General features: G+C 45.9%; 1 protein-coding gene across 2 annotated transcripts in view; it reads left to right on the top strand.

Moving 5' to 3' along the window:
• LOC115203848 (formin-binding protein 1) overlaps nt 1–15,974 on the top strand; it is a 103,243-nt gene that overhangs the window by 7,130 nt on the left and 80,139 nt on the right. Inside the window, exon 1 of one of the 2 annotated variants that reach the window (XM_029768891.1) lies at nt 3,165–3,242. The exons of the other annotated variant lie outside the window; for it this stretch is intronic. Within the exon in view, the coding sequence (XP_029624751.1) occupies nt 3,198–3,242 (45 nt within the window). The 5' untranslated portion in view covers nt 3,165–3,197. Of the gene's footprint in view, nt 1–3,164; nt 3,243–15,974 lie in introns of those variants that run through there. 2 annotated transcript variants of the gene reach the window in all.

Below are 15,974 nucleotides of genomic sequence, written 5' to 3'. Positions count from 1 at the left end.
GCCCAAAAAACCCCGAACCACATAAAACAAACACCCCCTGCCACATCCTGACCAAACTACAATAACAAATAACCCCTTTACTGGTCAGGACGTGACAGTACCACCCCCCCAAAGGTGCAGACCCCGGATGCTCCTAAAACAACAAAACAAAACCTAATCCAATAACTCTAAACACAAACAAAAAAATAATCCCCAACTAAAGGGAGGGAAGGGAGGGTGGCCACCGTCACCGACGGTTCTTGTGCTACACCCGCCCCTCCCCCAACCCCCTACTACGGAGGTGGCTCAGACTCCGGCCTTACTCCCCAACCTACCCTGTCCACCCCTGCTAAATACTCATTAAGTCTCTGGGCTATGGCGCATCGCTGAAGACCTCGGGCTGATGCGCGTTGCTGGAGACCTCGGGCTGATGCGCGTTGCTGGAGACCTCGGGCTGAAGGGCGACTCTGGCTGCGCCGATTCCGGACTGTAGGGCGACTCTGGCTGCTCTGATTCCGGACTGTAGGGCGACTCTCGCTGCGCCGATTCCGGACTGTAGGGCGACTCTCGCTGCGCCGATTCCGGACTGTAGGGCGACTCTCGCTGCGCCGATTCCGGACTGTGGGGTGACTCTCGCTGCGCCGATTCAGGACTGTGGGGCGACTCTTGCTGCGCCGATCCCGGACTGTAGGGGCGACTCTCTCGGCTCCAGACTGTGGGCCGTCTCTCTCGGCTCCGGACTGTGGGCCGTCTCTCTCGGCTCCGGACTGTGGGCCGTCTCTCTCGGCTCCGGACTGTGGGTCGTCTCTCTCGGCTCCGGACTGTGGGCCGTCTCTCTCGGTTCCGGACTGTGTGCCGTCTCTCTCGGTTCCGGACTGTGGGCCGTCTCTCTCGGTTCCTGACTGTGGGCCGTCTCTCTCGGTTCCGGACTGTGGGCCATCTCTCTACGGGGCACTGTCACCGGAAGCTCTGGACGGGGCACTGTTGCCGGACACTCTGGACGAGGCACTGTTGCTGGACACTCTGGACGAGGCACTGTTGCCGGACACTCTGGACGAGGCACTGCTGCCGGAAGCTCTGGACGGGGACTGCGCACTGAAGACCTGATGCGTGGAGCTGGCTTAGGACGTGCCAGACTAAGGAGACGCACCACAGGGCTAGTGCGAGGAGCAGGAGCAGGACGAGCTGGACTGGGCTGACGCACTGGAGGCCTGGTGCGTGGGGCTGGTGGTGGAGGTACCAGACTGGAGACACGCACCCCAAGGCTAGTGCGAGGAGCGGGAACAGGACATCCCAGACTGGGCTGACGCACTGAAGGCCTGGTGCGCGGTGCTGGCTTTGGAGATGCCAGACTGGAGACACGCACCTCAGGGCTAGTGCGGGGAGCGGGAACAGGATACACTGGGCCGTGAAGGCGTACTGGCGGTCTCGAGCGCAGGACTGGCACCACCCTTACTGGCTGGGTGCCCGCTTCCCCCCGGCAAATGCAGGACGCTGGCACCGAGCATACCGTCCTGTAGATGCTTGGCCTCGACGCCGTGCGCATCACCCCATAGCACTGGGCCTGACCAGTACCACGCTGCCTCTGGTAAGCACGGGGAGTTGGCTTAGGGCTCAACCCTGGCCCAGCCAAACTACCCGTGTGCCCCCCCCAAAACATTTTTGGGGGCTGCCTCTCAGGCTTCCATGCCAACCGTGTTCCAACAAAACACTCCCGGTCCACTCCAGCCTTCCTCCATGGTCCCTCTCCGGCAAGGATCTCCTCCCAGGTCCACGACTCCCGATAGCTCCTCTCCAGCTCCTTACCCCGCTGCTTGGTCCGTTGGTGGTGGGTAGTTCTGTAACGGGTGTCGTAAGGATTAGACCAAGGTGCAGCGGGAACGTGTATACTCATCTTCTTTATTAAATCAAAAGAAGGAAGAAAAAAAAATCACGTATACAAAACAACAAACGACACTAAACAGTCCTGTCAGGTGCACAGACACAAACAGGAAACAACTACCCACAAATCCCATTACAAAAACACCCCTATACATAGGACCTTCAATCAGGGGCAACGAGGAACAGCTACCTCCAATTGAAGGTCAATCCAATGAACTAAACATAGAAATAGATAGACTAGACTGAACATAGAAATACACTAACATAGAACATAGACCAAAAACCCCGGAACACATAAAACAAACACCCCTCTTACATAAGTACATAGCCCAACAAACCCCGAACCACATAAAACAAACACCCCCTGCCACGTCCTGACCAAACTACAATAACAAATAACCCCTTTTCTGGTCAGGACATGACATAGGGTGAGGCACATGGGCTACTAACAGCTTACTACACAACATACACTTAGTATTACTTTCTTAGCCATAGCGTACATATCTCCCTGGCATATTGCATCACTTATACAGCAGCATACAAGACATGTTTGGACTCCCCTTGTTGTGCTGTGCTCACTTGAACAGGAAGGTGGCGCGGCGGTCCTTCATGGGCAAAGTTTGTCATAAAATGTTGTCATCAAAGTCTGGCATTCTCTGGATTTATGGTGCTTTCAAAACAACTGGGAACAAGGTCGAATCATGACGTCAGTGATCTTCAGGTCGGAGTTCTGCCCCGCCTGCCCTGAGCGACGGGTCGCCACTCAGCATGGCAACATTCCATGACAGAGGAAAGCCTAATCATTTACGTTCCTATAATCCTAATAAGCTCTTAATTCAGTTACGCTAGAGGGATCATAGCAAGTAGACCATACACATACTACACACTACACTGCTCAAATCCCGGCTCTGAAAGGGGAGAACGTTTTCGTGGTTATTACTTTAACAAGTTCAACACTCCTTTTAGTTTTTCACTTCTCATAGGAGTTTGGCCAGGGTTAGCATGAGAAGGAGACAGACAAACACACACAGACATACAGTACCAGTCAGAAGTTTTGACACACTTACTCATTCCAGGGTTTGCTTTGTTTTAACTAATAGTGAAGACCTCAAAACGACGAGATAACACATATGGAATCACATAGTAACCAACTACGTAGTGAACAACTCAAAATATATTTTAAATTTGAGATTCTTCGAAGTAGCCACCCTTTGCCTTGATGACAGCTTTGAATAGGTGTGTCCAAACCTTTGACTGACACTGTAGGTACTCTCACTTATACTCACACATTCCCATACACACATTGAGGCAGCTCTCACTCTCTCATTGACCAGCCGATGGAATCAGGGAGGGCGACACTGCTCAAAGAGCAGCAACTGAAAGTGAGTTTTTTTGGCTGAACCACAGCTCCACAACAAGAAATTGAACACATTTCTGTGCCAGTCTTGGCCCTTAATCGCTGCATGTTTAGCTGACAGGTTCGATGGGGACAGCAGCAGCGGGGGAGACGAGGGAGGAATGTTAGCCTGGGTCTAGTGGTTTAATTGTAGCCACATGCCTGTCTGTTGGCCCGACACCCGTTAATTTAATAGAGAAGGGGAAAGTGGTTTGTCGGGGACTCGAGGAGGCCCTTTGAAAGTACCTCAAGTTGCTTTTCTCTCACACTGTTTTAGTGTAGTGTAGTGGAGGGTTCCAGACTGCAGCCACAGGGCAGGGCTGGAGTCCCAGACTCACTGAGATTAATCTAAACCTCATGGGCTTTGTTTGTTTGACTGGCGCTCATGCATCGATAGTTGTAATAGATACAGACAATGCCGAGCTCTTGTTGGGTAAGTACTGAGTACAGTACTGAGCTGTGAATGGCCCAGGGTTTTAGAGTTTGAGATGTGGCTTTCCTCTCTAGTTTCCTGAGTTCCTTCTCCTCCGCTGTTCCGATCCACACCCCTGTCCTGGCCCGGGATTCCCCCAGGGTCCACGTCCCTTGCCATGTACCCCATGCTGTTCACTTGACATTCATGGCACTTCCAGGGCTGAAACCCAAGCCTGCTTGTTTCCTCTCAATGAGAGAGTCTTAATGGAAAAATCCACCCCCATTCCTTTAATTTACAGTGTTAAAAAACACTAATATTTGAGAACATTATTTTTTGTGAACAAATGTTTAATTTTGGCATTATAATAAATGTAAAATCATTGTGGCTCAAGTTCACTACAAAATCCACAATGCAATGCTCTCTCTATGGGCTGGATAGCTAGCTAGCTAGCAAACATAGCTACACTACATGACCAAAAGTATGTGGACACCTGCTCGTCGAAAATCTCATTCCAAAATAATGGCCATTAATATGGACTTGGTCCCGCCTTCTGGGAAGGATTTCCACTAGATGTTGGAACATTGCTGTGGGGACTTCCTTCTATTCAGCCACAAGAGCATTAGTGAGGCCAGTCAAGTTCTTCCACAGTTACAGTTGACCAGGGCAGAAATTTGCCGAGCTGACTTGTTGGAAAGGTGGCATCCTAAGACACTGAGTTCTTCAGTAAGGCCATTCTACTGCTAATGTTCTATGGAGATTGCATGGCTGTGTGCACGCGATTGGTCGACAGTCTGCTGGGGGGAGGGGTGTGTGTGATACGTTCCTTCATTCATTGGATTCCTATCTCCTTTCAATAATATATCTGGCAACTGCACCATGATATGCACCCTGGGCTAAAGAGGCAGACAAATAGGAGAAATGTGCTAGACCCTCCATTAAATGAAACATTTCTCGAGGTAGGAATTTCGCTAAAACATGATAAATGGCTCATTCGAGAGCAATATTAACATTCATAGTGGGTGAACCTTTCCTTTAATGAAGTGGGAGGTCAGGGGACTGGGACCCTAGTGGGGGAGATAGGCCCAACGTCCCCTTTCCCTGTTGGGACGGGGACGGGGTTCCATACTCCCTCCTCCTCCTCCTCCTCTTCCTCCCTCTTTTCACAACTCCTTCACCCACCTGCCGAGTGGCAGTGTTATTAATGTCTCCCCCTCCCCCTCCTCCCTAACTCCCTCTCTGACCCTCAAGGAGGCCTGAATAGGTTCACCGCCTGACTAGGTTCACCTCTAATTCTTCCACATGACTCCAAGGATGGAAGGAGGGACAAAGGAGAAAGAGCTCAGGAGCATTGAAAGAGATAAGGAGAACCAATTTTCTCCACAGGGGAAGAGGAGGAGGAGGAGGAGAGAAGGAGAAGAGTGAAGGGTTAAGGGGAGAAGGAAAGCACGAAGGCAGTAAAGGGAGTGCAGTGTTTTAGGGAAATGAGGGAAAGTGTGAGAAAGACAGGGAGAGATTGTGAGAGAGATGTAGTGATATGCAGATTTTCCCCAGGCATGATAGCAGTAGCCTAATGATTTGCATGATATTATGTGTTGCTTTTCATATTACTTCTGCCTTTCTGTCTTTGTGTGGTTTCACGGGATGTGCCTCCTCAGTTTCTCAGTCTCTTTCCCTAAAGGGAACTGCTCTCCTGAAACCTGTAGTCAACTCACGACAGGCTACACTAAAAGTAAACTTTTATTTAACTAGGAAAGTCAGTTAAGAAAAAATTATTATTTACAATGACAGTCTACCCCAGCCAAACCCAGACTACGCTGGGCCAATTGCGCGCTGCCCTATGGGACTCCCAATCACAGCCGGTTGTGACACAGCCTGGATTCGAACCAGAGTGTCTGCTTATAGCACTGAGATGCAGTGCCTTAGACCGCTGCGCCACTTGGGAGCTACACAAAGGAGGAAGAGGAGGAGGAGGAGGAGAGAAGAGTGAAGCGTTAAGGGGGAAAAGGAAACTTCTCAACCACGTTTTCAATGACAAATAGCAGAACCTTGGCGCTATGATTCAAATGGGTTCTGTTTAATCTGGTTTAGTCTGCCACACACACTGAGCTTGTTTAGGACAGGTGTCGGAGTGTCTGGTCTCCCCCCACTCTCCCCTACTACTGTTGGGGACATGTTTTTGTGTGGCCCCATCCCTGTGATCCTATGGGAAGGACTCAGGTCTTCCTTCTCACTGTGCTGTAGGACCTGTAATCGTCAGGAGACGTCTCTGTCTTTGTAACCCTCTCATCAACACCGTGAGAGAACACGAGTGCAGCCTAATCACAGTAGCCCTAGCCACCTGTGTGAATCACCTGTGTGAATCAGGGTGTCACCTGAACCTGGTCTCGCCTCCCCCCCCCACCCGCCCCTAACGCTGTCTGCTATTTGTTTCCCAGTAAACAATAATGGGGAACAAATTACTGTCATTTGTCATGTCTTGTGTCGGCTCCCTGCGTTCCTTGCTGTGACAGAAAAGACAAAACGCAATCATCGCTCTCTTCCTTAACTTGTCACACACATCTCAAGGCGTATGAAACAACAACTCAATAATACTGCTCAACAAGGAATCACCAGATTGTAAATGAGCTACTGTAAGTGGCCCAATCAAAACCTTAGATCCAGTCCAGTTAAGTTTTTTGGCTTTTGTACTTTCAGTTGGGGATGAAAAGGAAACACGTCTTGATTAATGCATTATATCTTGATATTTTCACTTGCTGTTCATGGTTGGGGTGAATTGAAGATATGTGTAGGCCAGACTACTTGCTTATTAATAGCTTGCACATCTCTCGAGTCAAGTGGGTGTTTTGTCTGTGACTGTTTGAAGCTGCAGGCTTGTGTTGAGGAAATAACCGATAGTGAAATTGAATTGAAACATTCACCACAGGTTTCCACAGTATTAATCAGTGATGTAGGCCTACAACACGATGAGCCTGGATCACAAGCGCAGAGAGAGAAGTCAGAACAAGTGAGTGCTACCAGTGTTTCTCTGAAGCAGAAGTTGACTCTGGGCCCCCCTCATGCATATTATTGGCTCTTGCACCACACATGTTGCTTAGCAACCTAAAACATGAACAGAATAAATATTTATCTGGTTTGAGATTGACTCTTGAGATGCAGGCAAGAAGAAAACACAAACAAACCAAGATGTTGTTGACTTCACCGTTGATAGAAAGTTGAGCTGAACAGATGTTGGGAACAATATAAAATATAAATCTAGCCATTTCTTCTTGCAAACTGTGTATGTTTGCTTGTCATATGAGAACAGGATTTCCTCCAATGTTCCAACTCATCTCTGCGTCAGACCACAGAATGTCCTGTCTCTCTCGCTCTCTCTCTCTCTCTCTCTCTCTCTCTCTCTCTCTCTTTCTCTCTCTCTCTCTCTCTCTCTCTCTCTCTCTCTCTCTCTCTCTCTCTCTCTCCCTCTCTCTCTCGGGTGGGGCGATGTGGAGGAACTAGCCCCAGCCCTGTCCCCATGGGTAACGGTTTGTGACACGTGCCAGACGGGTCCCCTCTGTTTTCTCTGTCCCCTGTCTGACAATGATGATGTCACAGTGTGTGCCCCACTTGCCAGGTCCCGGGTTAAGCTCATCCATTTAGTGATGATGACCCAGGATATCGATGTTTCCCCCAGGCCTAATGTGTGGTCTGTGGTGGAGTCTATCTGCTGCTTTGGATCAAGATATCTGACATGATAGAGCTATGCTCATGTTGGAAACATTTGATTGCTCTTGCCTTGAGTGATGAGAGGCAAAACAGGCCTTGACTTTTCACTCGAGATCTCATATCCAAAATGAACTTAACCTGCACTGTATCTAGGCTATAATGATGTGTGGTTGTTTATAAAGAGCATGGATTGCCAGGATTGATCTGTATCGAGTGCAGCCATCATGGTTGATCACTCCTGACTCGTCATTGATTTGGCTCTCTCTCAGGGCAAAAGGCAAATGACTGGCTGATGATTGCATCAGTCAGTTCTAGTGTGTCGTGCATCCAACAAGGACGATCGCCGCAAGGTCGACCTATTCTTTCTCATGCTGTCAGATGTCCTGATGGAGGACTTTTTCTTTGGAAGACAGAGAGACAGCATCACTATCCTCTCACAAATGTAGTCAAATGGTCAAGTACCATAAGTTTCAGTAATGTTTGATTTTCTCCTGTCCAAATACTGAAAGGACGTTCCACTTTCATTTTTCGCTTCACCTGGCTAACATGAAGGAGAACGCCTCCCAGGTCCAGTAGGCATAGTTCCATGTTTCTTCCTCGTAAAAGTTTGCATTATTTCCTCTTTACTCTAAACTCAGGTTTCACTACTGTTCTCTCTGTGACCTCAACGAGAGCCCCTAGTAGGGAGCTTTGGAATGTACTGACCAGCTAATGTCAACATTACGTCTGGTGAATTTAACATCTTTTCCTCCGTAAATTTAAAAGAGGGTGGTATAGAAAAAAGGGTGGCTGTTGTAGCTCTGCTAATATAAACAGACTGCCAGTGCTGATCACAATCTTCTCAATAGAAACCCTTTTGAGAGAAATCTTGGAAGACGACTACGAATGAGCTCATTCTAGTGTAACACATATGACATGAACAGTGTGCCTCTCAGCCTGTCTGTTTTCTTATATCGCCGCCATCAGGTATTTAAATTGTTCCTGTTTTTCAATCACCGTGGGACAGCAGTTCATTATGCCAGGTGTTGTGTGGATTTTTTTTTTCTTTTCAAAGGAAACTGGTCCATTGATTGGTCCCCTGGGTAGAAGTAACTGTTGTTTCTTTGGAGAGGAAACAGACCTTTGAAACAGGAAGTTGTTGCGATACCCTGATAGTTCTCCATCGTTTTGCACAGAGTTCTGCGTGGAGTCCTACCTTGCAGTGTAGACTATGTGTCTATAAATGTATTGTAAAGGATGTTAGGAAAATGACAGAGAGAGAATCAAACTGGCCACAGTATGATATCACAAATCAGTCCATCGGTGATAAAGAATGCAGGGAAATGGTCCGAAAGCTATTGACACACCTCCAGAAACAAATTAGTCTCAGGGACCAGATAGAGAGGGTATGCTACAAGTCACTCTCAACAGACGTGTTTGTAAAGGGCTCTACGGCTGGCAAGCATGTCCAGTGTTCCACTGATTTCATAGTAGAGATAAAAAAATATATATATATATTTTGTCTTTTCAATTCCAACATGCAGTTAGTTACTGCACTGATTGTTGTTGAAAAATAAGACCCGTAACCTAAAGCAGCAAATACATACAAGAAAATTAAAATAGAAAAAATAGAAGTCAAAACAACAAAAACAATAAAACGTACGATTTTTTTGAGATAATATGCAGACCAGATGTGCTTACAGTATATGAAAGAGCGAGGGCTCTGTGCTTTGGAAGGCAGGTGCATTTAATGGCCGTTTGATGTCAAGTGATTCAGAGATTCAAGTGATTGGCCCAGGCCTATCTCTTGTGTCAGTTAAATGAATATGTATCTCACTGGCTGCTAGCCTAAGTAGCTGAGTAAGAATGATCCAACCTACATTGCTTCCCCCACTCTCTCTCTCTCTCTCTCTCTCTCTCTCTCTCTCTCTCTCTCTCTCTCTCTCTCTCTCTCTCTCTCTCTCTCTCTCTCTCTCTCTCTCTCTCTCTCTCTCTCTCTCTCTCTCTCTCTCTCTCTCTCTCTCTCTCTCTCTCTCTCTCTCTCTCTCTCATGGATCTAATCCTCTGAAGAACTAAAGAGATTGTGTGTGTGTGGTTCAGGGGGTTCACTAACAGCTATGCAGGGATTATTTTTTGTGAGGTGGGTCTAAATGTTGGTGAGGACATTGTCTCCTCAAATCTGTAAAGTCATCACATTAACTTTCAATTGTTGAATCAAAACTAATAGCCAGATGTCTGTCCATGTTAGATTGTACAGCAGTGTAGAACCCACCCCATCGCCCCAAAGTGCAGTCTCTGTAACCCTATGTGGCCCGAAGCTTTCATGTCTATTGTTCTCATCACTGCAGAACATCTTTGCTCTTCCATCCATAGCAGACTAATTAACCAGTATGTCCCTGACAACATCCATTCCCCCAGAAGGACCATCTGCAAGGGCATACCATTTCATCCCCATCCACAGGCACATTCTCAGTCTGGGTGATAGATTGTTTGAAATGAGAGGAAGGTGCATAAGTAGGCTGACGTGTCTCTCTCTCTCTTACGTAAGACCCGGTTCTCATTTCCACAATGGCCTACTTTGATACATACTCATGCATGCAGCTAGTCTCCAACTAGCCCCATTGAGGTACAGTAAAGTTTGACCACACAAACATAATACAATCTTATCCCTCACTCCACATACCTACCATGTCTCAAACCATATATGGATAGACACGGTGTACTGCCAGATCATCCAAAGGAACTTGCCAGAGTGACAGCCAGGAGCCAGAGCAGTAGACGCAACCAAAACAGCATTCCTTTATTTGGTGGTTTAGGAAACATCTCTAATCACAACTGACTAAATGACTAATAAACAGAAATGTCTCCAGTCCAGACTGCATGAAACCCTCTCTGATGGTTGGAGAGAGAGAAAGGGTCAGTTCACAAAAGGCTTTGAGGGTTGTTTCCTACTTCACATGGTTGTCCTGGTCTAAATCAGATGACAGGCCTATTTACTGCAAGCAGACAGAAAGCAACTGTGGAAGTATCTGAGCAATAAGATGTGTCCTAATGAACATTAGAAACACAGAGATGGAGAAGCCTAATTAACGTTGTCGTGGTCACTACACAGAGTAGGTCTATACTGCCCCATCTCGACACTTTAACCTTTACGGCCACGCTTTTGCCCTTGCCATTTCTGTCTGTGTTTATGTCCGTACAGACCATGAGGTCACGGCCTTTCCGGGCCTCTACGTGGTGTAGAGAGAGGTACTATGTCATTAGTCAAAGATTTATGTACGGTGTTGGAGTGTTGACTAAAGGAAAACACAGGAACAGACACCATACACTGTCGTGTTTACCTGGAGGGTGTGTGCCTGCTTAAAAGACATGCAGTACAGGCAATCTGAGCCCCCCAAAATAGAGCGTTGGGTGTATAGTGGCTGGCAGGAGGTTGTGTTGAGGTGGATTCGTACTAGGGGTGATTTGATCCTGTGAAATGTGAAATGACCCTGGTGGTCTTCCTGGACTGCGATATGAAGCAGTGGTAACTAAAATTGGGAGGGCCATGGTAAAACGAGAAGTCCTTCTACTAGAGTTACTCCATCCTCCTTCATTTAGCCTTCAGTGAAAGGCTATGGGCTATTTATGAACAGAGGTTTTTGGTGAGTCGTTCCGTGTCATTTCAGCAAGCCATGACACCCACCATCTCAGATTGTTCTGAAATTGTTTCTGTAGTTAGAAACAGGTACGATTGGCATTCCTGAAAAATGATTTTGTTGAAATGTAATTGTATCTCAGATAAATTAATTGATTGCACCCAAATTGGTCATTTGAATTTATAGGATTCAGATCAAATTCAATAAATACGGTATCCAACATCCGATTTGGACCAAACTTCTTCCTACCAATGAGAAAGACATGAGGAATCTTTTCTTTCCTTTTTAAGCCACCCACGGAACCCACACCCATGTCAATCCCACCCCAACAACCAGTATACAGTATCGTCAGTTCTCTATGTTTGACAAGTAGTAGGAAGTTGCAGCCTGAAGTATTGCTTACATAGCCCATACTATGTAATGTATTCCCTGTGAATCTAGCGATGTTTTTTCTCCCTGTTCAGAGCAATTAATTATTGAAGCCGGTTGCATTATTTCCTGTAAAGTAGTGTGAAAGTAACAGGTTTTGACCAATAGATGCCGCTGTTCATGCTATACCAACACACTCGTTTATTCATTTTGCTGGTCTCTTGTGTTTATTAAATAGATCACAACATTTCCTTTGCAACTTTGGGTAGAAACCAATAGATTTGGCTCATGATGAAAATAAATTGTGTGGTCATCCTCACGATTCTAGTCAGTCCTCCATGAAACCAAATGTTTTGTTTAATGTTTTTCTGTAGTAATAATAATTGGAAAAAGTCACAGGATGGTTTTCCAATACCGTCAATACCGTATAAACTATTTATTCGATATTTTTTTTTATACATTTGAATATTTGTAGCTACTTTTTAAGTAAATACCTGCAGTCACCTTGTGCAATGCGTTAGGAGATGAAGAACATTGTGTTCTTCATTTAATCCGTCGCATTATTATGTAGTTTATAGTAGTCCCCAGTCACATGGTGTTTGTTTACACGCACACAACGAAAAGAGACCAACGAAAAGAGACCGGAGCCTTTTGAGTCACTCACTGTCGTGCAGAGTGTGCCAGGTGATCTAATTACAGTATGGCATGCCGAAATAAATGTTTGCCAGCTAGATATCTTATTACTATTAAGTTAACTGTCTGAAATGTGCTAGATGCTCTGCAATTGTGCATTTGGTTTTCTAATTTAGTAGCTAGTTAGCTATCTAGCTAAGTGGTGAGTATCTTCAAAATGTTCGCAATACATTCGTTAGCATTTAGTTAGCGTTCTCTATGAGGTTTCCTTAGTACACTATATATACAAGAGTATGTGGACACCCCTTCAAATTAGTGGATTTGGTTATTTCAGGTGTATGAAATCAAGCACACAGCCATGCAATATCCATAGCAAAAACATTGGCAGTTGAATGGCTTTACTGAAGAGCTCAGTGACCTTCAACGTAGCACCCTCAGGATGCCACCTTTCCAACAAGTCAGTTCGTCAAATTTCTGCCCTGCTAGAGCTGCCCCGGTAGAGCTGCCCCTGTAAGTTGTGTTAATGTGAAGTGGAAACGTCTAGGAGCAACAACGGCTCAGCCGCGAAGTGGTAGGCCACACAAGCTCACAGAATGGGATCGCCAAGTGTTGAAGCGCGTAGCACCCACTACCGAGTTCCAAACTGCCTCTGGAAGCAACGTCAGCACAAGAACTCACGGATCGGTAGGATAGTCAGTTTTACGAGGGTATGTTTGTCAGCATGAGTGAAGGATGCTTTGTTGCAAAAAAGGAAGCCGATTCTAGATTACATTTTGGATTGGAGATGCTTAATGTGAGTCTGGAAGGAGAATTTACAGTCTAACCAGACACCTAGGTATTTGTAGTTATCCACATATTCTAAGTCAGAACTGTCCAGCGTAGTGATGCTGGAAGGACGGGCAGGTGCTGGTAGCGATCGGTTGAAGAGCATGCATTTAGTTTTACTTGCATATAAGAGCAGTTGGAGGCCACAGAAGGAGAGTTGCATGGCATTGAAGCTCATCTGGAGGTTAGTTAACCTTTTACGGCTAGGGGTTCCGCTAGCAGAACGTTTCCACAACATCCGGTGAAATGGGAGAGAGCGAAAAAAAATGTTTTTAATCAGAAATATTTAACTTTCATACATTCACAAGTGCAATACACCAAATTAAAGCTTAACTTCTTGTTAATCTAGCCACCGTGGCAGATTTGAAAAAGGCTTTACGGCGAAAGCAAACCATGCAAACCATGCAAACCATGCAAACCCCTCATAGCCTGGTTCCTCTCTAGGTTTCTTCCTAGGTTTTTGGCCTTTCTCAGGAGTTTTTCCTAGGGAGTTTTTCCCAGCCACCGTGCTTCTTTCACATGCATTGCTTGCTGTTTGGGGTTTTAGGCTGGGTTTCTGTACAGCACTTTGAGATTTCAGCTGATGTACGAAGGGCTATATAAATAAATTTGATTTGATTTGATTTGATTTGATGCTATTATCTGAGGACAGCACCCCATCAAACAAACACATGACAATCATAATTCAACCCGCCAGGCGTGACACAAAACTCAGAAATAACAATATAATTCATGCCTTACCTTTGAAGATCTTCTTCTGTTGGCACTCCAATATGTCCCATAAACATCATAAATGGTCCTTTTGTTCAATAAATTCCGTCGTTATATATCCAAAATGCCCATTTATTTGGCGCGTTTTATTCATAAAAACACCGGTTCCAACTCGCGCAACATGACTACAAAATATTGAATAAGTTACCTGTAATCTTAATCCAAACATTTCAAACAACTTTCCTAATACAACTTTAGGTATTTTTTAACGTAAATAATCGATAAAATATAAGACGGGATAAACTGTGTTCAATACCAGACGAAAACAAAGTGGAGCGAGCTTTGAGGTCGCTTGCCCCAACCGCAACAGTACACTAGACTCGACCCTCTTTCTGAACAGCCATAATTCTTCATTACTCAAAAGAAAAACATCAACCAATTTCTAAAGACTGTTGACATCCAGTGGAAGCAATAGGAACTGCAAGCAAGTGCCTTAGAATTCTAGATACATGTAGAAAACCCATTGAAAACACTGTCACCTCAACAAAAAAAACATCCTGGAGGGTTTGTCCTCAGGGTTTCGCCTACCAAATAAGTTATGTTTTACTCACAGACATTATTTTAACAGTTTTAGAAACTTTAGAGTGTTTTCTATCCAAATCTACCAGTTATATGCATATCCTAGCGTCTGGGCAGGCAGTTTACTTTGGGCACGCTTTTCATAAAAAATTCAGAATGCTACCCCCTATCCTAAAAATGTTAACACAGTGTCCAAAGAAGGGCCAGAAGTATACAGAATGGTATAGAGGTGGATCAGAGAATCACCAGCAGCAAGAGCGACATAATTGATGTATACAGAGAAAAGAGTCGGCCCAAGAATTGAACCCTGTGGCACCCCCATAGAGACTGCCAGAGGTCCGGACAACAGGCCCTCCGATTTGACACACTGAACTCTGTCTGAGAAGTAGTTGGTGAAGCAGGCGAGGCAGTCATTTGAGAAACCAAGGCTGTTGAGTCTGCCGATAAGAATGTGGTGATTGATAGAGTCGAAAGCCTTGGCCAGGTCTATGAATACAGCTGCACAGTATTGTCTCTTATCGATGGAGGTTATGATATCGTTTAGGACCTTGAGCGTGGCTGAGGTGCACCCATGACCAGCTCTGAAACCAGATTGCATAGCGGAGAAGGTACTGTGGGATTCGAAATGGTCGGTGATCTGTTTGTTAACTTGTCTTTCGAAGACCTTAGAAAAGCAGGGTAGGATTGATATAGGTCTGTAGCAGTTTGGGTCTAGAGTGTCTCCCCCTTTGAAGAGGGGGATGACCATGGCAGCTTTCCAATCTTTGGGATCTCAGACGATATGAAAGAGAGGTTGAACAGGCTAGTGATAGGGGTTGCAACAATTTTGGCTGATAATTTTAGAAAGAGAGGGTCCAGATTGTCTAGTGCTGCTGATTTGAAGGGATCCAGATTTTGCAGCTCTTTCAGAACATCAGCTATCTGGATTTGGTTGAAGGAGAAATGGGGAGGCTTGGGCAAGTTGCTGTGGGGGGTGCAGGGCTGTTGACCAGGGTAGGGGTGGCCAAGTGGAAAGCGTGGCCAGCCGTAGAAAAATGCTTATTGAAATTCTCAATTATCGTGGATTTATTGGTGGTGACAGTGTTTTCTAGCCTCAGTGCAGTGGTCAGCTGGGAGGAGGTGCTCTTATTCTCCATGGACTTTACAGTGTCCCAGATCTTTTTGGAGTTGTGCTGCAGGATGCACATTTCTGTTTGAAAAACTAGCCTTTGCTTTCCTAACTGCCTGTGTATATTGGCTCCTAACTTCCCTGAAAATGTGCATATCACGGGGGCTATTTGATGCTACTGCAGTATGCCACATTATGTTTTTGTGCTGGTCAAGGGCAGTCAGGTCTGGAGTGAACCACGGGCTGTATCTGTTCCTGGTTGTACATTTTTTTAATGGGGCATGCTTATTTAAGATTGTGAGGAAAGCACTTTTAAAGAATAACCAGGCATCCTCTACTGAGGGAATGAGGTCAATATCCTTCCAGGATACCCGGGCCAGGTTGGTTAGAAAGGCCTACTCGCTGAAGTGTTTTAGGGAGCGTTTGACAGTGATGAGGGGTGGTCGTTTGACCGCAGACCCATTACGGACGCAAGCAATGAGGCAGTGATCACTGAGATCCTGGTTGAAGACAGCAGAGGTGTATTTGGAGGGTAGGTTTGTTAGGATGATATATATATGAGGGTGCCTGTGTTTACGGATTTGGGGTTGTACCTGGTAGGTTCATTGATAATTTGTGTGAGATTGAGGGTATCAAGCTTAGACTGTAGGATGGCCGGGGTGTTAAGCATGTCCCAGTTTAGGTCACCTAACGGCACAAGCTCTGAAGATAGATGGGGGCAATCAATTCACATATGGTGTCCAGGGCACAGCTGGGGGC

Source organism: Salmo trutta, chromosome 12 (assembly GCF_901001165.1).
Source record: "Salmo trutta chromosome 12, fSalTru1.1, whole genome shotgun sequence".
Classification (NCBI taxonomy): domain Eukaryota; kingdom Metazoa; phylum Chordata; class Actinopteri; order Salmoniformes; family Salmonidae; genus Salmo; species Salmo trutta.
Note: the sequence above shows the minus strand (reverse complement) of the source record. Positions and strands in the feature narration are given on the sequence as shown.